Source organism: Perca fluviatilis, chromosome 11 (genome assembly GCF_010015445.1).
Source record: "Perca fluviatilis chromosome 11, GENO_Pfluv_1.0, whole genome shotgun sequence".
In the NCBI taxonomy this organism is placed as follows: Eukaryota; Metazoa; Chordata; class Actinopteri; order Perciformes; family Percidae; genus Perca; species Perca fluviatilis.
The window spans coordinates 34,120,223-34,143,612 of record NC_053122.1 but is presented as its reverse complement, the minus strand read 5'-3'; the positions used below and the strand labels follow the sequence as shown (position 1 = coordinate 34,143,612).

Sequence of the window (23,390 nt, the reverse complement as noted above, 5' to 3'; positions counted from 1 at the left end):
CTCTCTAGCTTCACCGACATCGTAGATGATTTGGCATGAATGTTTGAAACTTTTTAGAAAACTGTCGCAAATTCGAATCACTGCTGGTATGAATCATATGAACTCCGGACAATGTCTGGAGAATCAGGTATTGACGCACATGTGACACACAACCGAATTGTCCATGTTATCGTTCTCACTTACTGGAAATACTGGTTCAGGCGAGGGGTGGCGCCTGGTTAGAGCGTGCAGGAGGCAGGAAATGACGCGGACTACACTGCCTCACGGAGCTGGTTCGTTTCTCTTGCTGTTCCTTGAATTTGTCTGACAATTTCTGTGTCTGCATTTACTGACAGAAGTTCCAGAATCTTGTCATCCCTGCATTGAGACATCTTTGTGTGATCTCCGTAAAAATGACCCTTCTTATTTACCCTTTCTAGGATGTTTTCTTCCGGTTTTGCGCGAGCCACACGATAGAAACGTCATCCACAAGCCCACTCGCTCGCTGTTTATTCTCCAGACAATGACCTGCTCCATTTACACATGGGCTCAATAGGACATTACACAGACTTTGAACTGGGGATCTGGCAGGTTAAAGTCTGTGTAAAGTCCGGTGCAACTGATTCAGACATTTGTTTACACACATACAGCTCCTCTGAGCAATGACTAGATTTTCAGGGTTGCAGTGCATGTGTGAGAAGGGCTTAACTCTATGAACACAACAATTTTTGATCACTTTATCAGGCATTATTCCAAAATCTGCCCTAAATGTTCCATGTTATCCATGCTTTTCAAATTACAGAGTAAGCCATCCCCCCTTTTGGATAGTGGCATCATCATCCTGAATGACACCGTTCCTGCTGCGAAACCGATCCATAATGAGGTGAAAGTGATCGCTCAGAATCATCACGTAAGTAGTTACTAGCTGTGACCAAATTCTCAAAGGGGTCTATGGACCAAATTTTTATCTTTTAAGATGTATGCATACCACTACAGAGCTCCCAATATGCCTCATTATTGTGAGACTTGGCAACTTATCTTATTTCAATTTGCTACAGATGCAGTATAATCCTTGTTTTGTCTTGCTATACACTTCTTGCTCCAGCAGGTGTCAGAAGAGCAGTCGTACTGCAAGTCAGTCGTAAAGAAGCAACAGAAGCAGGCACAGCTCTGTACGCTGCCCCGTCATCACCCTCTAATCAGAGAGGTGCACAGTGACGATGGTACGCGCTCGTTTAGTTGATCTGCAAAATGTAGTAGCATGTTGTGTGGTGCCAGTTTACCAAACACCATATTTACAGTCATAATATTAAGGATGTTCTAATTATTTTCACTCCATTTTTTCCTAAATCCAATTGCTTCCACCACCACCATCTCCCTCCTTCGTTCACACTTAAAAACTCTGTCCCTTGTCCCATCATCCTATGTGTAGATGTGAACGTATATGTGGAGTTTGAGCAAGAGGAGAAAGAGGAGTGGGCGAAGCCACTGACCCAGCTGTGGCAGTGTCGGCCACATGACCCTCAGGCAGAGAGGAAGTACAACAAGAGCATGGGCCAGCAGGCCCCCTACTGCTCCATCTGCCTGCTCTTCCACACTTACCATCAGGTGACAACTACAAACATGTTCTGCTTTTATGGAATTAGTTCTGTTATTTAACATTGTCATTAACATCATTTTTGCATCGATATTGAGTCATAGTTTTCAGCATTTCATAAATAATTGTCATTCATGGCAAACCACCTCTGGGGCAGACACAAATTTAAGACATTTCAGAGAAAATGGACTGTGCAGAGCATGTGTGCACAGTGGAGAGGTGAGAATGTCCGCTCTTCGCACACGTAGCTGTTCGTTCCCCCCGCTCGAAGCTGCTCTGCTCGTGCGTTGATTTATCAACTGACGGGTTTGAATGTTCATATGACAAGCTTCTGAACTTTTCTTTTTCCTCCCCTCAAGTCTGAGTCCAGTAGCGGGAGTTCCAGCGTCACGTTGTTGAACCGTAAAGGGGACCGCCAGTGGTCCAAGCCACTCATCCCTGAAGTCTGTTTCAACACCCAGTCCAGCAAGACGAATGATAACGGGGAGGGGCAGCTGTCCAACCCTCACGTAGCAGAGGACGGGACCAGCCAGCTGGTCAGCTGTGCTCAGTGCTGCGTCCGCGTACATACCAGTAAGCCTCTTCTCTGTGATGAACAGCTATCTGTTAAAGTATTCATTCAAGGATTGTTGGATGAAATATATATCTTGCATACAGCCCATTCAGATTTTTCGTTATTCTTTAGGAAACCACTACTCGATGGTTATTCTTAATCCTCTATTGCATGAATTATTTTTAAAACATGGTAAAAATGTCGTGATGTGTTTTTATGACTCCAGGCTGCTTAGATAATGCAAATGTAAAAAGAATATTAAAGGCGGGGTAGTTGGTAATTTGTTGTCATATGGCAACAACGCACATTTGTGGAAAGTGCCACAAAAAATCCATTATTTCTTTAAAAACATGCTTTTATTGAAAAAAATACCAAACAAATTCAACTTATATTTATTAAAATGTATAGCCCAATGTGTTTACAGTGAAATTAGTTTAGTTTTAATTGTAGTTTGCGATGATTATTAATAACACTGTAATAAGACCGTTATGTACATATGTGCAATTCATCAGTGTGTAATTAATAACTCAGATAATATGTTAATTACAAAATGGCTGGAATAACATAGTATAAATAAATTTAATTTTTGAATTGCAAACATAGTGTCAGAGTAGCCTAAAGTCATGTAACTCAATCTGAGCCCATTAGGCTGAATGGACACATTTCACTTCAATATTTGCATAATGTTGCCATATGGCAACAAATAAATTTTAGCCTTTTACAGAAAGAATATTGCATTTTAACTGGTTTAAATGATGAAAATTGAAAGTTTACTTACCCCAGATAAGTTTTTTTTTTTTTTTTTGTCAAAGAAATGCTTCCAAAATAAAAAAATCTACATTTTGGCTGATACTGGGACGTGAGCTTCAGTGTGGCACAAGTGCGGAAAAGGGGCGGGCAAACATGATTTCCTGGTTAGGGGATGTCATCAAATAAATAAATAATGATAAATAAAAGACCCATTTACACAATTAAACAGAAAACAATGCATTCTATGTAGTTTATTGTGAAAAAAAATTAAGAAAAAACACCATGCAATAGAGGGCTAAAACGGCTGTTGCACAAAGTTATGTCAAACAGCCATCACTAAAGACCATAAATGGATTATGGATGAATATGCAAACACACATGTGCCACACTCTTGTCACACATTATTCAACCAGTAGCACCAAGAGCTCTTAAACAGAATTTACTTAAAGAGCTAATTTATGTCTTTTCCAATAGTCTGTGTTGGTCGTTCTATAGCCTGAACCCTTATTTATTTCTCTGAAGTAACCAGCCAAATATGAGCAATAACCATGCTGTGAAATAAAGCATGTGAATGTGTGCCATCTTCTTTTCTGTTCCTGTTCAGGTTGCTATGGGGTGTCAGCGGATGAAGCAGAGCTACACGACTGGCTGTGTGCCCGCTGTGAGGCTAATGCCGTCACCGAGGTTAGTTAATTGGGCTACTTTAAAGCTATAGTGCGCAACGATTCTATGTTAATGAACGTCCATTGCATTAAAGCCATTGCCAAATGAGTTGATACAAAGCTAATTAAGCCCATCAGCTCCACAACACTCTCTTTATGTTTCTCAGTATGGCTATGTTTACTAAATGCTGTAGTTGGGCGACTTTCACGCGCAGCAGCAGCTTGTGTGAAGCATTTTATGTCGCTGCTGAGACAAGATAACTGCCTCTTCTGAAGAGTCTATCATGTTTTTTAATCCTCCATGTCCTTCTTGATTTGACGGGATAAACATTACTAGGAGGAGGAGGAGGGGTGGTGTGTGATCACCCAAGGCTTGCGTTGTTGTCATTACTTATAATTCCTCATGGGGGAGACAGGAACTACGCACTATAGCTTTAAAGTAGATCTAAAATGACCATCATACTAATAACAGACAAACCCCCAAAATACAGCTGCAGACTTGTTGTAATTTGAGATGTGATAAGTGCACCAATCTTTTATTTATGTATCAGTAAAAAAAAAAATATTTTATTGACAAAAGGAATTGAATGCACTGGCCTTACATGCGTCATTACTGTCATATCTGCCATATCTGCAGGTGTTTGTTTGTCTGATGAAGCGTGCCTACTAGTGAAACCAGCTGGTCTAGCAACAGCTTAGAGTGAAAACCACATGGTGGCACAAAGTGCAACATCAAGAGTTTATTATAGAAGAAACGGCTGTATTCACAGCTCACTTCCTCAGATGACACACCAGTGCCATTGGTTGACAGTTACTGTCACCTCTATGTAATAACATAAGATAGACTAGGGCTGCACGATTATGGCCAAAATGATAATCACGATTATTTTGATCAATATTGAGATCACGATTAATTATCACGATTATTTGTTGATTTTAACCAAAACAAATTTTATTGTCACATAGGCTAATTATAACTGCTTTTACATCCATATTGTACTACATTCCTCCTTTATTGAAGGATACTGTGAATGAGTATGCCATTTCAGCTGTTGTGCGATCGCATTCCTTACATGCACGTTTGCTGTAAGGTATCTACCTGACGAAATAGCAACGCGGATTTCGGTGTCTTAGCTACATGTCTGCGTTGCGCTCTGATGCTCCGAAACCAACGTTGGAGGCAACATAAACATCGCTGCATGTCTAGTAAATACTAATAACACGTTACACAGCAGGTAACGTTAGCCTACCGTTAGCTACAGTAAACCCTAATAACACGTTACACAGCAGGTAAAGTTAGCCTACCATTAGCTAGCTACAGTAAACACTAATAACACGTTACACAGCAGGTAACGTTAGCCTACCATTAGCTAGCTACAGTAAACAATAATAACACGTTACACAGCAGGTAACGTTAGCCTACCATTAGCTACCTATAGTACACACTAATAACACGTTACACAGCAGGTAACGTTAGCCTACCATTAGCTAGCTACAGTAAACACTAATAACATGTTACACAGCAGGTAACGTTAGCCTACCATTAGCTAGCTACAGTAAACACTAATAACACGTTACACAGCAGGTAACGTTAGCCTACCATTAGCTAGCTACAGTAAACACTAATAACACGTTACATAGCAGGTAACTTTAGCCTACCATTAGCTACAGTAGTAACTGGATTAAACACGGCTAAAATGCTGACAGCTAAACGGTGTAGTATGACTGTATTTCACTATAGAGGATTCCAACAGTGGGACGTCAAACAGTCTGCTGATAAAGCTATGAGCTAAAAGACACAAACTAGCACTGGTCACTGCTGTTGTCTGAAAAACAAAACAGACCATTGTGACCGGCTTATGATGACCGACTTCTACCTGTTGTGGAATTTTCCTCACACTACTCTGTCCTCTGGGACTGTCTACATCTAAAAACTAAGCTGTGCGGTGCAGGGAACAACTCTGATTGGCTCATGGAGGTACGTGATCAGACAGTGGTTTATGGAGCGCTAGATTGGCTTTGCAAAAACTTTGGTAAGGAGCGTTCTATGAATGGAATGACTCATTTTAAATATCGCTCGATCACGTAAATTTGATCGTGGGAAGTCAAAATCGTGATTAAAATTCGATTAATTGTGCAGCCCTAAGATAGACTTTTATTATCCCACGCAGGGAAATTTAAGTTTTTTAAATTGATGTGAATTGCAGCTGCTACAGCTGAAACCATTGTCAGTATCATGACGCATCTTTGTTTTATTGCAGCTCTGTACATGATGTACATAAAACACAAATGTATGAGCACCATCTTATGAGGCTTATCCGTTCTATTAAAGTCAGTCCTTAATTTATCTAAAAGCACAATACAAACCGTACCTTTTGATACCATTTTTTGCTTACCGATACCTGAACTTGCATATCGGCCGATACCAACTACCGATCCGATTCCAGTGTGTCATATATTTTATGTTTTAACAACTGTATGCTAGGGTTGGGCGGTAATGCGGTATACCGCGGGGTCTTAAAAATAACAACGGTATCAGTTTCAATACTGTCATTAAAAAAAATGCAATGCACTTATATAGGAGACAAGGATTAAATATTAAATATAATTGATGTAATTATGTGTGGTTGTCATCACATGACAGTGTGGAGGAGAAAGTAGTTTTTTTTTGTAAGTTGTTATGTTATTATTGTTTCAGTATTAGTGTTTGGTATTCAGTTTCTGAACGGTGCACAAGCCAACAGTTTGGTGACGCCGTCCGAGCCTTACGTCATCATTTTTAATTAGTCACGGTAATACTGTATACTGCGGTAAAATAGGGGGTAGGTTTGACAGTATCAAAATTTATCTATCTATTAAACTATCTATCTGTCTGGATGTGATATGATTTTTATCTTTGTTGTCGGTCTGGTTTAGGTTAAACTCTTTGTAAAACATGAACAAACGCAAACCATGAACGCCACAGAACTTTCTTTTATTCTCCAGTTTGACAGTCAGTTATAATGGAAAAAGAACATAAATAAACTACTTTTAACATAGTTTTTCTTTTGGGCTTTAGTACGTGGTATCGGATCGGTGCATAAACTCCAGTACTTCCTGATACCGATACCAGCGTTTTAGGCAGTATCGGAGCCGGTATCGGACCATCTCTACCTTTTACTGAACTAATAGTTTAACACAGACAACAACAGCAGCTTTTGTCACACTTGCATAATCTCCCGCTTCCTCTGTTCTGAGAGGGTTCACTTTCATTGTGTGCTATTGTTTGGGGGTTTGTTTGTAGAATGTATCTTTTAAATTTCCGTTGCTTCTTAGCATTCCTATCTGCTCAGAACAATAGCTTGTTGTGAAACATTCTGGGAATGTGGCCCAACTTTAGCACAAACCCCTTTGACCACCAGTGGGCAATGCTTCACTTTATATTTTCATTGTGACTTTGGCTTCACACTGTGTCTGTAGTAGGATGAAGGCTTCTCATGTTTCCTTATATTATAAGTACATTAAGAATTATAATCATTTATTTTATTGAAATATTGGAACATCGAGAGCTGTGGATTTCCGCCAAAGACTTGTAGCCATTCCTCATGTTATTAACTTGGCTAAGAACTTCATCGGGGCTCAGGGAGGCTTTTCCTCCCTGACAACTGAGCCAATTGGCTTGCTTTACAAGGTTTCCTGTAATTTTTGTATATTTTAAGCATCAACTAGTTAGCCTGGGTAAACCCTGACGAACTTCTGGCAAATTTGAGATTTGTTCTGCAAGTCAGTCTGGCGAAGAGCCCCTTCAAACCCTTTTCCAATGTCCTCAAAATTGAGGCACCCAATCACAACCGCTGAGGCGGGCTTTACACCAATCACAACCGCTGAGGCGGGCTTTACACCAATCACAACCGTTGAGGCGGGCTTTACGCGCCGAGGATAGCGCAGCGACGGCGAGCAGCTTTTTGTTTACATTCAACATGACGGCTACCGAAGCCGTGCTTCACGTGCTTGGCCGCGACCGGCAGGTCAGTCTGACATATGCAGATTTCATGCCGGTCAACGCTACGATTAAATGACAACATAAGTTAGACGAGTTACAGTTCTCAAGGGCGCATGCACACACGGACAGAGACAGTCTCTTTTTCCTTTCTCGCAACTTCTCCACCGTGTGTGGCGTGATGTAGGGAACCTCGTGAATTAACCTGCAACATGTCAGCTGTTTGGAAATTGAGTCAAAAGTTTGCAATATGCAACACCTGCAAGGAAAAAGTAGGGCGTGGAGGGACTACACCGAAAACCAAAATCACATTTTTTGTTTTAGTGGTATCTCCCATACAATTTGAAGACGAAACTCTACACTTTTCTTCATGTAGGTTTTGTCACGAACAGTATTAGTTTTTCTCGATTGCTTAAGCACTATTTTGAAAACCGCAACCGTTTTTTCAAAACACTACACACAATTAGCCCAACCACACACCCAATCAGCAGAAGACCTCAGACCCTGATGCAGAGTGAAACACCCTTGCAAAAACTATACACTAATTTATAAAAAACATATTTTGTTACAATATGAAACCCACACGTTTCATATGACTTAATTCGGTTTGAACCAGTTACTCACTGCTGTTGCTAACCTAAAACACTTATAGCAGTTCGCTTCTCAGTGATTAGAGTACTGTAAATGAAGTACACAAAGAAAGGGCAAATATACAACAAGTTCACCAAACACTACACAAGACCAATGCTGCAGACTGAGGAAAATATAATGAATTTCTACTCCATGTACCCAAATCAGTCACCGTGTCAACATGGAGAATCACAACAAAACATGTCCCAGTTTTCATACAACTACTACAGTAGTGTGCATAACACTGTTAGCTCAGCAAACAGACAGACATAAACAAATTTCACAGGTCGGCTCACAGGTGTGGTAATGTGACAGTCAGTGCTTTGGAATTGCAAGGAAGTGACATCATGATATAAGTCTGTTTCTAATGTATACAAGTGTGTTTTGAAAATCACTGTCTGTGTGTATTTTTTTTGCAGAAAGCGTGAGGCTGACGTGCTTATAGTGGTGCACATCTGGGCCAATGTTTTGCTCCTTTAGTGTCAGGTTTTGATAATTATGTAATACTTTTAATTTCAGTGCGTAAGCAATCAGCAAAAACTGTAAAGTTTGGACCGATAACGAGGACATTAAGTGTAACGATTGCGCGAGAGCTTAACTGCTGTATTTCCAGACTTTGACATTTGAAGATATATGCACAGTATTAAAGACATATATTTAGTTATTTACACTGTTCTGCAGTTATTTAATGCTAGGGTATTTGATGCTATCCTGTATTCCATGCAGTCGGGCCGTCTCCTCCTCCTGTGCTCGCGTAGCGGACAATGCGACGGTGAGACAGCACCGATTAAATATTAACGACTTTTGATTAAACATTTGAGTAGGATTTTACAAGGTGTTTATGGAACAAGTATCACTCAGTACAAGCGCGAAAAGCACTGCTGGATTTAATCTTCATGGTAACGTGGATGATATGGAGGGAAAAAATGTGCGTGAGGCATCAATACTTGAACATATTACGAGTAATCGTTCTTCCCACATTTACTTTCTGCCGTTTTGACTTCAGTTCACCACCTCACCATCTGCGTCGCCAACTCCCATTGTCTCCAAAATGTTGCATCATATATTCAAACATCAGGATTTAGATGTGATGAAGATAAAAGAATGTGTTGCCAAAGTTAGCGTTGTTGTGTGTTTCTTCCTCTTCCTCAGGACTGCTGTCTGTGTTCCTTGAGAGGCGGCGCTCTGCAGAGAGCCAACAATGACAAGTAAGTCCTACCAGCAGACAAATGTGCTGCTGCCATCAACTTTTAATCTGTGGATCACCAACTTTAAAGTGATATCATATGTATAGTACAGTAGTCACGGTAATCTGAGCTAGTCCCTAATTTACAACAGTAACATTTTAAGGTCCCATGACATACTGCTCTTTGGATGCTTTTATATAGACCTCAGTGGTCCCCTAATACTGTATCTGAAGTCTCTTTTATATAGACCTCAGTGGTCCCCTAATACTGTATCTGAAGTCTCTTTTATATAGACCTTAGTGGTCCCCTAATACTGTATCTGAAGTCTCTTTTATATAGACCTCAGTGGTCTCCTAATACTGTATCTGAAGTCTCTTTTATATAGGCCTCAGTGGTCCCCTAATACTGTATCTGTTCTTTCCTGAAATTCAGCCTTGGTGCAGAATTACAGCCACTAGAGCCAGTCCCACAATGAGCTTTCCTTAGGAATGTGACATTTCTGTGTCTGTAGATATTGAGGAGGAGAGGAAGGGAAAAGGCGCTTGACAAACTGCCACCTTTCTCGTTTGAAAGCCATGATGTCTCTCTCTCTCATAGGCGGCCCAAATTCTCTGGGCTGGCAAAGCAGAGAAAGGGGGGGTAACCTTGCTCTTTATGACCTCATAAGGAGCAAGATTCCAGATCGGCCCATCTGAGCTTTAATTTTCTCAAAGGCAGAGCAGGATACCCAGGGCTCAGTTTACACCTATCGCCATTTCTAGCCACTGGACGACCATAGGCAGGCTGGGGGAACGCGTAGTAATGTTAAAAAACCTCCATAAAGTGAAATTTTCATGCCATGGGACCCTTTTTAAGGTGAAAGTTTAATAATACTAATATACATCTGCAATGAAATAATGTCGTGATAAAATGTCCTTTTCAAAAACGATGTACAGGACATTAGACAGTGAGTGCTCGGTCTTATGTGGAACCCAAAGAGCTATTATGTGTTATAGGGAGAAGTGGAGTTGGGTTTAATGGGACAGGCAGTAAAGTGGACAGTTGGTTTGACTTTTTAGTTCTACCCACTAATGCAGCATGAGGGCACCACTGACGATAGTGACAAGAAAAAGTGCTCAGGAAGGATTTATGATGTTTACTAAACAGCCCAGACATAGTCAGACCGGTTGGTATATAATAGATTGCTACCCATGCGTACCATTCACTCTGCTTTGACCGCATTAAATGCACAAACACAAACTCACACCAACACACACAGTATCGGTGTGTGCGTGCAGTTGTGACACCACAATTTTTTTGTTTATTTTTTTTTTTGTGCCAATGCCCTCTGTAAATGCTCGTTGTGGCAGTTTTTTACAACTTGACCTACTTTCACTTAAGTGCGGTGCAGTAAAGTCAATCCCATGTCCGTGATCTGCGTAATGACAGTACAGTGGGACGTCTGCCTTCAACAGAGCGACAGTAATAACTAAAGGTGGGAGAAAAAATCGATACAGCATAGTATCGCAATATTTTCCGTGGCAATACTGTATCGATACACAGACGCCAAGTATCGATCTTTTATTCTATATATGTTGGTAAGTTTGTCTGCTTGACAATCCCATTTTGCAACAATAAAATTGAAGTGAGATGAACAAACAGAGAAATGTATCTTTTTAGATAAAACAGTTTTTTGGGGACATCATTTGAAATTGGGAAAAATTTGAAGTTGGGGAAAAAGGTAATATATTGCAATATCTTTTAAAATCGCAATAATATTGTATCGTGACATAAGTATCGTGATGATATCGTATCGTGAGGCCTCCGGTGATTCCCACCCCTAGTAATAACCTAATATACCATCATTACTGAGATTAAACTACATTCTCGGTTATGTTTGCACTGAATAACTCATTCAATAAACAGAAACGTAACTCTTGCAGCGCACACGAACAGATGCACAACATTAGCTCACACATAAAATAGCACCCTCGTGAATTAGCCTACTGTTGTTAACGTACATTCATAAATCCTGCATAACATCGTCCCGCACCCACCGGACATCAGACTTACTTATTGATGCACGCACAAGTGTCAACTTAGTCCAATGAGGGGACAAAGGAAAGTGTGATAGCGTTCCAAGTTAACGTTTTTGGTACTGGACCATAATAAACAATTGTTTAACTATGCTGGATGTTGAGTAGTTGGTGTTCATCTTAGGGCTGCACGATATTTTGTTTCATTGGCTACATCGCCATGTGCGCATGCGCGGTAGTCACATCGCAGGATGTTGCGATGTTGACGCTACAACTTCTTTGCTGCTTAATTTAAAAAAAGTAAACTTTCACCGACTTTCTTCCTCAGCAAATGAAGTTTGCTCACTTATCATAGAGATCGCTACTGTATCTCCACAGCTATCAACCCCATGTCAATCTATCACGGTGATAAGCCGCTCCATGACAACTGAGCGAGCACAGACCGCTGAGGGTGAAGGACAGAGATCCAGTCGAAAGCTACAGTGGACATTGACTAGTTTTCTTTTTGTCAAATAATTCTTTTATGCTGAAGTTGAAACCTTGTTTATTCATTTGTTATGCTGATATTTTTGTCACATTTATCAATTCTTGAACTGGACACAATCTTTTATTTATAAAAGCACATTCATATATAAATGAATTTAGTAGAAGTCATAGTTACTACAAGAAGTTTTGGTAGTTGTATTTTTCCAATGGATCATATGCAGACATTATAGCTGGGGTAGGCAGTTTTCTGGAAAAGGCGAAAAAAATAAAAAAGCCAGAATTTGAAAATACAGCTCTCCTCCTGCAGCTCTCCACTCTCCTGATGTTGTTATATAGCAGCAATTCTATAAGAAACCCCGTCCGGTTTTCTTGTGGGCCTGTAAAGCCCTTTGAGATGGCAGACTGTGAATCGAGGCTCTGCAAACATGAACTTGAATTAGCTGCAGCTCTGAGCCTTTGGCCAGAAGGCTAAACTATTAATCTCCGAAATTATTAATTATTATTTAGTTTTTGTTTAGTCCGCTTCCTTTTTTGGGGTTTGCTTTGCAGGCAGTTGTTTTTTCTGCAGGATTTCCCACCATTGATAGTCCGAAGGGACGTGCGCGCTCATCTGCGTTTATTGAACCGCCAATAGGAACTCATTCTCTCTGAAATGACCTGTGATTGGTAGGGCTGGGTATTGTTCAACATTTTCGATACCAATACCATGACTTTGATACCGGTTCCTAAACGATACTTTTTTCGATACTAATTTTATAAATCAAAACGAAATTACAACATTACGGCACAAATCTTTTTATTAATTCTTCAGCTCCTACTACGTGAGCCCCGACTTTCTGTGTAAAGTAGAGTTTTTCCTGCGTGTCTCAACAACGTGTAACGCTACAGCCAATCACAGACCTTATTAGATCTTGGTAGAAGCATGCTGAGATTGAGATTTACTCCTTAGGTATTGAAATTGGGTATTGAATGACGAGGCATTTTTCAATACTCAATACTTCAGAGGCAATTCGGTCGGTGCCTAAAAAGTATTGACTTCGGTAACCAGCCCTAGTGATTGGCCAAGTCTCCTGTTGCGAGCTACATTTTCTCAAGTCTGGAAACGGTGCCAAGAAGAGGTGCAGAAGTCAATTATTATGGAATTTTTGCCCAATGACGAAAAAACTGCCTCCCCTAGCTTTAGCTTGTAGGCCCAACTACAAGTCAATGCCTGCACACAATGTTTATTGTGTAACCACATTTCTTAATACTTGCACAACATTGCGCCCTGGACATTGAATTGTTTGTCCTAAATGTACTTTGTGTTTGCCTTTCACACAGGTGGGTTCATGTGCTGTGTGCCATCACTGTGCTGGAAGCTCGCGTCAATAACGCGGCCACGCCCCCGTTGACCTCTCTGCAATCCCTCTCGCCGCTTCAGACTGGTAAGACTCCCTACAGCTACAGCGCTCTGCTCTACCTTACGGTCAAACTGTAGCGATCCAGATTAGGAGACCTGTTTTGCAGCCGTAGACGTGAAGCTAATATTTGATGATTTCATGTGCCAGAATCCTGAAATCGAACTAGTTGCCCCGCCTCTTTGCGGAGTTTGTCTTATTCAAAAGCATCTTTAAATACTTTGATATAAATATTCATTGACGAACAGTAACTATCTCACTAATACAGTGACACCTATCTATGTATTCATGTGGCATGTTGAGTCAGGTCTATTTTTTCACTTCCAAAGACTTTAAACCCACACACAGATTGGATTCTTGATGAACAGAGTTGTACTCTGATGGTGGCATCTGTTTGTGGCTCTCACTGAGAACACACACATAACCCTAGTGAAACTGCTGTGGCGCCTGTTGGCTGTCCTCACTCTGTTTCACTTCTCACTCTAGCCCCTGTGTGTTTCTGAAAAATGCTTTCTGCCCACATTGGGGATGCCACGGGGGAAGAACATTTCCCATCGGTTATTAATCTCATGACCACAATGGTGTTACCAAATACCCCATACATTTTACCAGAATAGATATTCATTGATATTGCTCAGTATCTGTAGAATGCTTACTTTGATGTGTACTTTTGTATGCCCGACCATCGGGTAACACCGCAAACGATGACTACCGCGGCAAGCCTAGCCCACATTTTGATTTAGGGAAAAAAAAAAGACATGGCCATATTACTTGCTTACTTGGAAATAATGTGAAAGGCAGACAGTACATGCTTGTGTATGAGTCACGTACAAGCAGTCTGGGAATATTGCTGGACTTTCTTCACAAAGGTTGGCCTTGTCTCCATTGTTCTAGTCCTTGATCTCAATGGATTTACTCCTAAATAAGCCCATATGATGTCATAACGCCATGAAATGATCGCAAGGAAGTTGTGTAATTTCCCTCTTAACGTGTCTGTGTTCCAGTTCGTGTCTGGGTCTGCCTGCCTTGAGCTTCCTTTGATAACAATTTTTTATGTGTGTCTCCCTCCCTCCCATCCTCCCCACTTGGCTTGTTTCCTCTCTCCTCCTGTTCTTCCTCTGCTTTAACCCGCCACTCGTGACTTTTCCTCTCGACTGCTGTTCCCTCTTCACGCTTGTCTTTGTCACTCTGGTAGAAGTGTGCGTACTGCAGGAAACGGATGAAGAGGGAGGTGAATGGCTGCTGTGTCCAGTGCTCCCACGGGCGCTGCTCAACGGCATTCCACCCCACCTGCGCTCAGGCAGCTGGTATCCTCATGCACCCGGATGACTGGCCGTTCATAGTCTTCATCACCTGCCACAGACACAGAGCGCCCCTCTTACCTGAGGTAACCGTGCAGAAACAGTAATTTAGGAATCAGAATCAGTTTTATTGACCATGTACACTTACATACACGAGGAACTTGACTATGTAGGTGTTAACTCTCTATACATTCAACAAATAGACATCTAGTAGTAAACATTCAGTAGACAATAGTAATATAGACTCCTACTGTACAATAGAGACAGAGTACATAGAGAGTACACTATACATATTGGGACATGTCAACATAATATACAAAAATTCATTTACACAAATGAGACATAATATCAAGACAAGTACACATGGAGGGGGATGTAAAGTGCAAAAAGTAGTGTGCAAAGCCTCTTTCCGACCAAGTAGTTAGGAACCAAGGAGTTATAAGAACAGTCCACTTCTAAACAGTTCTACTAACTACTCTCCCCCAAAACCAGTTTTTCCATTAGCATTCTCACTGGCCAAGTGGCCATAGGAACTGACCTTTTGTTATTATAATCACAGCCATCTAATCACCACATGAGGGAAAAGACCCTGCCCTGAAGTAGGAGCTGAAAGAGTTACAGGAACTGCGGCCAGAGGAACTTAATAATCCCCAAATTAGTCCAGTCGGAACACGAAAAAAAAGGGTTCTAGGAACTAGAGGTGTTACAATTAAGGAGATCAGTGAAGATTCACACCTCTACTAGGAACGTTATGTTCTAGGAACTGCAAAAATCCCTCTGGTCGGATTGCGGCTCAAGATCCATATTGGAATGATAAGCATGTAATGTGTAGAGAAGTGGAGGAGTGGCCAAAGTGGGGATGACCCCACTTATCAAGTGTTCAGTAGAGTGATGGCATGATGGGAAAGAAGCTGTTCTTATGTCTGGTTGTTTTTTGTGCGCAGGGATCTGTAGCGCCTGCCAGAGGGGAAGAGGTTAAAGAGAGTGTGTGCAGGATGAATGAAATAGGTGTGGAAGGTCACATCATTTCTACATGCGTTATCTAGCAAAGCTGTTTAGATTTTTTTTTTTGGGGGGGGGTTGTGAGAAAAAAGTGAGAAAGAAACCGAAAGCATGATGAACTCTCACTTGTTGCTCTGTGTCTGATTTCACTGGTTAGTGCGGATTAGGTTGTTTAGGTGAGAGGAAAGCCACAAATTGAAATGAAATGACTATTTCTCTGATTTGAGAACTGACATGCATGTTGAAAAACAAGATCAAAAAGACAAGTTCACCCTATCTTAACCTTTTGAGAGTGTATTTTTTTTGATTGCCTCTGGAATTCCCCCATGTTGTTCTATTCCACAAATGGCACAAATGTTGAAAAAAATACCTTACATAAGCTGTTTTATCATGGTTCCTTATTGTAAAGAAAGTTCCCTTCCATGGAATCAGAGTTTGGTGATTTCTGCCACAGTGGCACAATGAGCATTACATCTTCTAAAGATCAGATTCCAGACACGGAGGTTTTGTTTGTTATGCAATAAGGTTTATAATATATACAGTTTTTCCAGGTGTTTGTGTTCATTGACAGTTTGACTGTCATAATTGAAGCTTGTTTATGCTACTGTTAAGAACTGCTATTTGTTATTGTGCTTTCCAGAATGTGACATGTACAGTGTTGCCCACATACATTCTCAATCTAACACTTTAAATTTCAAATCCACATGAAGCACTCTTCACATTGGCATGAATTGGATCCAGTGAACAGCACTTGTTGACAAAGAAATATACGTCCCTTTTAAAGCAGATTCTCCCGTTATTTCCTTACAAGTGATGTAGAATTTAAAATGCTCCTTGTTTTAAACGGGAGTGCTTACTCCACATAAAACCCTACGTTACATCACTTCCAGCCAACTTGACGGAGCAATATGAGCATCATTGAGAACAGCATCAGCCAACTGTTTGAACCAGATATTCTCTAGTCCAGCTCAGCTGAATACACACACACTAAATCCGTCAGCATGCTAGCGTGTCGTTCATTATAGAGCCTGTTTGTAGCAGTTAGGCTACCGACAACGTTGTCTTTGCTTCACCTGTTCTAGCTACTGACTGTTACAGACGTGAACTAATCACAGACGGTTGCCCAAAATCCCAAAGTCCACCCCAAAGGGACTTACCATCTCCAATAGAAAACACTGTTCACAAACTGCTACAAACAGCTCTATTGTAGTCCAGCCTTTACTTCAGAGACAAACGTGCGTCACTTTGTAACACACGTTATAATGCTCGCCTAGCTGCTAGCGTGGCACGCCCTCATACTCTGCTTCTGACTGGCTAGTAGTCCTCACCTAGCTACTGCGCATGTGCGACTCCCAACAAAGATGGAACAGAAGTGAGATGCCTCACTCTGTAGCTAAAACAGAGAGCTCAACACACTGGGTGAAAAGAGGAGCTGCAGCAATGTGCAGTACAACAAATATATGGTGTTTTTTGAAAATGAAACCATGTAAACCTATTCCGAATTAACCTCTGAACACAATTATGAACCTGAAAATGAGCATAATATGAGCACTTTAAGTTGAATATAAGTCTTTTTTTCCTCCATTTCATAAGATGAATAAACGCACCTAACTTCTCTCTGTATTATTGTAGATTTTTGACAAAGAGGATCTTTGTGAAGGCAGTCTAATTAACCTTGCGTCTAAACTTCCAGCACTGCTTTAATCAGCCGTGCAGCACCGTAATAGTTGGAAGACTTTTTTTTATTTTATTTTTTTTTATTTTTTATTTTCTCCTTAACTACCACAGGGATTATTGTTTTTGTACATGTTCATGCTGCTTGGATTCACTAATTGGGGGAGACAGACATCTGTTTGGTCCTGTCGAGAGATGAGCAGTGACCAAATGAATGTTCACTGAATCTAAATGAACTTGCTGCAGAGGTTTTTTTCCATGCTCTTGTGGTATTAAGTTATGTGACTACAAGGCTGGGCTTGTCCGTGTAAAATCCTCAGCTGTAATGTTCAGTTGAATATTGTACAATGATCACAGAGCAGCACAATTACTTGGGTACACGTTACTGACCACATGATTTAGTCATTACATTTAGTAATTACAATAGTATTCTACACGCAGGGTTATCTTTATAGACTGTTGTTGATTGATTTTTTTTTTTTTTTTTTTTTTTTTTTACTACAACCACTTATCTTTCATGTGGCTTCTATCGCGGCGGAGTGATAAGCTTCTGTAAGCAATGCTCTGTTTCTGTCCCCCTAGCGCAACGCGGCTTCCATGCGCGAGCTGGCAGTCGGGCAGAGGGTGATCTCGAAACACAAAAACGCCCGCTACTACCAATGCGACGTGGTGGAGCTGACCACGGCAACCTTCTACGAAGTAGTGTTCGACGACGGCTCCTACAGCGACAACCTCTTCCCAGAGGACATCGAGGTTATTAGAATAGCTTCCATTCATAATTTACTGAAATGATATGTCAAGGGGTGAAGTGTAGTAACATACATAGTTACACTTAGTGAGACTTAAAGGAACACGCCGACTTGTTGGGAATTTATCTTATTCACCGTAACCCCCAGAGTTGGGGGTCCATACCCTTCTCATCTCCGTGCGTGTTGTGACGCTGTCTGACGGCTCCAGCATTAGCTTAGCCTAGCACAGATCCTGCAGGTAACTGGTTCCAACTAGCCTACTGCTCCCAATAAGTGACAAAATAACACCAACATGTTCCTATTTACATGTTGTGATTTGTAGAGTCACAGCGTGTACAAAAAACAACGTAACATGAGACACAGCCATCTTCTATCTGTAAACAAACCGGGAACTATATTCTCAGACAGGCTTGCTGCGAGCATATCACTCCGCCCAAGTACTATATTCTTCCGCCTGAGAATATAGTTCCCGGTTTGTTTTTTGTACAAGCTGTGACTCTACAAATCACAACATGTGAATAGGAACATGTTGGTGTTATTTTGTCACTTATTGGGAGCAGTAGGATTACTGGAACCATTCACCTGCCTGTTCTGTGATGGGCTGGAGCCGTCAGACAGCTTTACAGCACGCACTGAGATGAGAAGGGTACAGTGCCTTGCGAAAGTATTCGGCCCCCTTGAACGTTTCGACCTTTTGCCACATTTCAGGCCTCAAACATAAAGATATAAAACTGTAATTTTTTGTGAAGAATCAACAACAAGTGGGTCCCAATTATGAAGTGGAACGAAATTCATTGGCTATTTCAAACTTTTTTAACAAATAAAAAACTGAAAAAGTGGGCGTGCAAAATTATTCAGCCCCTTTACTTTCAGTGCAGCAAACTCTCTCCAGAAGTTCAGTGAGGATCTCTGAATGATCCAATGTTGACCTAAATGACTAATGATGATAAATAGAATCCAGCTGTGTGTAATCAAGTCTCCGTATAAATGCACCTGCTCTGTGATAGTCTCAGAGGTCCGTTTTAAAGGGCAGAGAGCATCATGAAGAACAAGGAACACACCAGGCAGGTCCGAGATACTGTTGTGGAGAAGTTTAAAGCCGGATTTGGATACAAAAAGATTTCCCAAGCTTTAAACATCCCAAGGAGCACTGTGCAAGTGATAATATTGAAATGGAAGGAGTATCAGACCACTACAAATCTACGAAGACCCGGCCGTCCCTCTAAACTTTCAGCTCATACAATGAGAAGACTGATCAGAGATGCAGCCAAGAGGCCCATGATCACTCTGGATGAACTGCAGAGATCTACAGCTGAGGTGGGAGACTCTGTCCATAGGACAACAATCAGTCGTATACTGCACAAATCTCGCCTTTATGGAAGAGTGGGCAAGAAGAAAGCCATTTCTTAAAGATATCCATAAAAAGTTCGTTTAAAAGTTGTTTGCCAAAAGCCACCTGGGAGACACACCAAACATGTGGAAGAAGGTGCTGTGGTCAGATGAAACCAAAATCGAACTTTTTGGCAACAATGCAAAACGTTATGTTTGGCGTAAAAGCAACACAGCTCATCACCCTGAACACACCATCCCCACTGTCAAACATGGTGGTGGCAGCATCATGGTTTGGGCCTGCTTTTCTTCAGCAGGGACAGGGAAGATGGTTAAAATTGATGGGAAGATGGATGGAGCCAAATACAGGACCATTCTGGAAGAAAACCTGATGGAGTCTGCAAAAGACCTGAGACTGGGACGGAGATTTGTCTTCCAACAAGACAATGATCCAAAAACATAAAGCAAAATCTACAATGGAATGGTTCACAAATAAACATATCCAGGTGTTAGAATTGCCAAGTCAAAGTCCAGACCTGAATCCAATCGGGAATCTGTGGAAAGAACTGAAAACTGCTGTTCACAAACGCTCTCCATCCAACCTCACTGAGCTCGAGCTGTTTTGCAAGGAGGAATGGGCAAAAATGTCAGTCTCCGATGTGCAAAACTGATAGAGACATACCCCAAGCGACTTACAGCTGTAATCGCAGCAAAAGGTGGCGCTACAAAGTATTAACTTAAGGGGGCTGAATAATTTTGCACGCCCAATATTTCAGTTTTTTATTTGTTTAAAAGGTTTGAAATATCCAATAAATTTCGTTCCACTTCATGATTGTGTCCCACTTGTTGTTGATTCTTCACAAAAAATTACAGTTTTATATCTTTTATGTTTGAGGCCTGAAATGTGGCGTAAGGTCGAAAAGTTCAAGGGGGCCGAATACTTTCGCAAGGCACTGTATGTATGGACTGGTCTAACTCTGGGTTACGGTGAATAAGATAAAGTCCCAATAAGTCGGCGTGTTCCTTTTAAGATAAGGTAAGATAAACCTTTATTGATCTCCCCAGGGAAATTCAGGTGTTGCTGCAACACATGACAGAGAAGTACACGTACAAAATGAAATAAAAAATAAGAATAAATATATACAACAAGTAAAATTAAATTAACTCTACAAGAGCAAGTAAAGATGAGATACAGTACGTGACAAGTTAAAGTGACACGGTGAAGTTACTATTATTCCCTGTTTTAGAGACGTTTCCTCATCCAATACACAGGCTGAGTTCACCTTTTGGCTCTCTTTTCAGAACCGCGACTGCGTCCGGCTCGGTCCACCCGCCGAAGGTGATGCAGTTCAAGTGCGATGGACAGACGGGTTGATATATGGAGCCAAGTTTAAGGCATCGCACTCAATTCTTATGTACCTGGTAAACCCCCCTAATCTGCTCCTCTTTTTGTGTCTCACTGGCACTGTATCTGAAAGGCTTACTGGTATCTAAAAGTGAAGTGCCTTTAATTATGTAGTGTCTTCTCTTATTATGTTAAGTGGTCTTTTAGAGAGAAATGATGCGGGACACAGCAGTCTGCTTATTGTTGTTTTCCCAGTTTAACACCTATACGAGGTGATTTATTGCAGCATGTGTGTGTAAAGTGCTTCAATTGCAATCAGCATTCATGAAAAACGCATGGTGGTGAAGGGAATTTTCATGCACATTATGTGTGTATTAGTGGCTTCGCTAACTGTGTGTGTGTGTGTGTGTGTGTGTGTGTGTGTGTGTGTGTGTGTGTGTGTGTGTGTGTGTGTGTGTGTGTGTGTGTGTGTGTGTGTGTGTGTGTGTGTGTGTGTGTGTGTGTGTGTGTGTGTGTGTGTGCGTTCAGGTGGAGTTTGAGGACGGATCACAAATCAGTGTCAAGCGAGACGACATCTACACTCTGGATGAGAATCTGCCCAAACGAGTCAAGTCACGAATGGTAATTTGCAGTGTTCTCAGAAGGTCTCTGAACCTTCTTTTTATTCAAATGAAACGTGTCATGAAGTATGCAAGGGGTGACTTCTAACACGTACTCTCCATTAGAGAGCTGTAGCACCAGCACGTACTAATTTCTCTGTCCGATGTTTTGCTCCTCAGTCGGTGGCGTCAGACATGCGCTTCGAGCTCTTCTCGCAGAACGACGTCAAACAGAACTCCAAAAGGCAACGAGTCATCAACTCCCGATACAGAGAGGACTACATCGAGCCCATCATTTACCGAGCCATCATGGAGTGACGTCCCTTTTTCATTTCTCTCTCCTCCTGCTTTCCACCTCTCCTCTCCAAACCCTCCAAATCGTCAACCTGCGGCGGAGATAAGCAGCTCCAGATCTTTGTGTCTGTACTGCTGATAGGAACGACCAGCTAGGAACGACCAGCTTCCTCCTCATTTCTTCTTCTTCTTCTTCTTCTTCTTCTTCTTCCACGGCCTGTCAGGCTACATATTTATGAAATACGGCTGGGACTTAAAATGACTTTTGTGTGCGTTGAATAATGTTCTTTGACCTCCGTTAACCATCACGCTCTGTAGATTGTGTTTTCTTCCTTCATTTCCTTATTTGATTTTGTTTCTCAGGAAGAAGCCATCAGTGAATTATTAAATATGGAAAAGGTTGGACTATCTTTAACATTTTTTTTTTTTTTTTTTTTTCTACCGCCACATTTAGCAGCTGTCAAGCAAACTTTGCATGTCATACATTGGACTTTTAGTGACATTTCTTCTATAACTTACCTTTTGCTCATACAGATGTTATTTTCATAATTTATGAAATTTTTGCAGTGAAGACAAATTGTGCTTGGGAATAAGGTTTTTAAAGGAAGCATTAACTTGGATCAGCTTTTCACTCATAAGGTTTAACGAAGGCAGAACTGGAAACTCTTAGCCAATCAGCTGTTGACTACAAAAACGATTTGATTAATCAAGAACTGTGTTAAGTTGTAACCCCAAAGAAATTAAATAATAATATTAGGTAACCTTTTGACAAATCTTCAGATTGTACCTATCACTCCCTCTGCACCATAAGTATTTCTTCCCATAGGTGTGTCTACTGTGAAGAATGAAGGAAACTAGACCTGTTTTCAAGGCCCAAGCCTTACATTTTAAAGGGCCAAGCATACTTTGGTTTTTCCAAACGCTTAAGGTTTATCATAACAATTGTAAGTAATGTTATTAATACACTTTATTTATGCAGTGAATGAGTTATGAGTGCATTGAGTTTGAAAAGAAAGCTATTTTTGTCACGTCCTTTTCACAATCTGTAGAAAACCTAAGATGTATTTTATATTTATTATATTGATTGGTTTTCAGACATCCTGTTTTAAATTTAGAGATATCGGGATTGAGGGTGTGAATGCCAATCTGGCTCAGCTCCCTCCTTAGCAAAAAAGCACTTTTCTTTTTTTTTTTTTACCTCCTGCCACAGGACATTTACCATTTTTGTCAAAACATTGGCCTCCACTAAGATTAGTTTTTTTTGATGAAAGCTAGCTCTAGAGGCGATCGTTGTAACCAGGTTCTAGTTTGGTCCCAAATAAACGAAAAAGCGCTAAGAGGATCATTTTCAGACTCTGGCAAGTTTTATTTTTTTTATTTCTTCATGTTGAGTCATTTGTTTCTGCTTTTAATGCAGAGAAACGGTTTCTGAGTTCTCAGAAGGACCTAGGCAAGTTTTTTTTGTTTTGTTTATTTAACTCATTAAACTCGTTTCAACTGTTGGCCTGCTAGGTTTCATTTGGGCCTTTTGGCTAAGGCAGCCTCAAACCTGTACGCTCTTTGTGAACATCAACTGTTTGAGTAAAGACTGGTTAAGAAAAATAACCTTCAATTTACTTTATCTACATGTACCTCACTTGAAATGAGCAGATCAAAGTGCAGAGATTCAGGCAGTGTTTATATTGGAAGCAGTCCTCTGCGTTTCTTTTTCTTGTATTTTTGAACTAGTGGTGTTGGATGTCTCCGCCAAAGGGCCTGTAGCTGTGCCAAAGCAGGACAAGTCTTGTTAGGTGGAGACCTGCTGCTGGAATTTGATTAGATGGATGGCTACTGGCTCTCCGTATCACTGCAGTCGGTTAGAA

The 23,390-nt window shown here is 40.9% G+C and overlaps 1 protein-coding gene across 1 annotated transcript in view; it reads left to right on the top strand.

Annotated features, from left to right (window-relative positions):
- Positions 1-23,030, top strand: part of kdm4ab (lysine (K)-specific demethylase 4A, genome duplicate b) — a 32,198-nt gene extending 9,168 nt beyond the window's left edge. The window contains 14 exon segments of the mRNA XM_039815919.1: positions 782-889; positions 1,085-1,202; positions 1,412-1,587; positions 1,936-2,149; positions 3,484-3,563; positions 9,303-9,358; positions 13,159-13,214; positions 13,217-13,243; positions 13,246-13,262; positions 14,431-14,622; positions 17,795-17,965; positions 20,593-20,712; positions 21,164-21,256; positions 21,415-23,030. Coding sequence (XP_039671853.1) covers positions 782-889; positions 1,085-1,202; positions 1,412-1,587; positions 1,936-2,149; positions 3,484-3,563; positions 9,303-9,358; positions 13,159-13,214; positions 13,217-13,243; positions 13,246-13,262; positions 14,431-14,622; positions 17,795-17,965; positions 20,593-20,712; positions 21,164-21,256; positions 21,415-21,552 — 1,566 coding nt within the window. The 3' untranslated portion in view covers positions 21,553-23,030.
- The last annotated feature ends 360 nt before the right edge of the window (positions 23,031-23,390 follow it).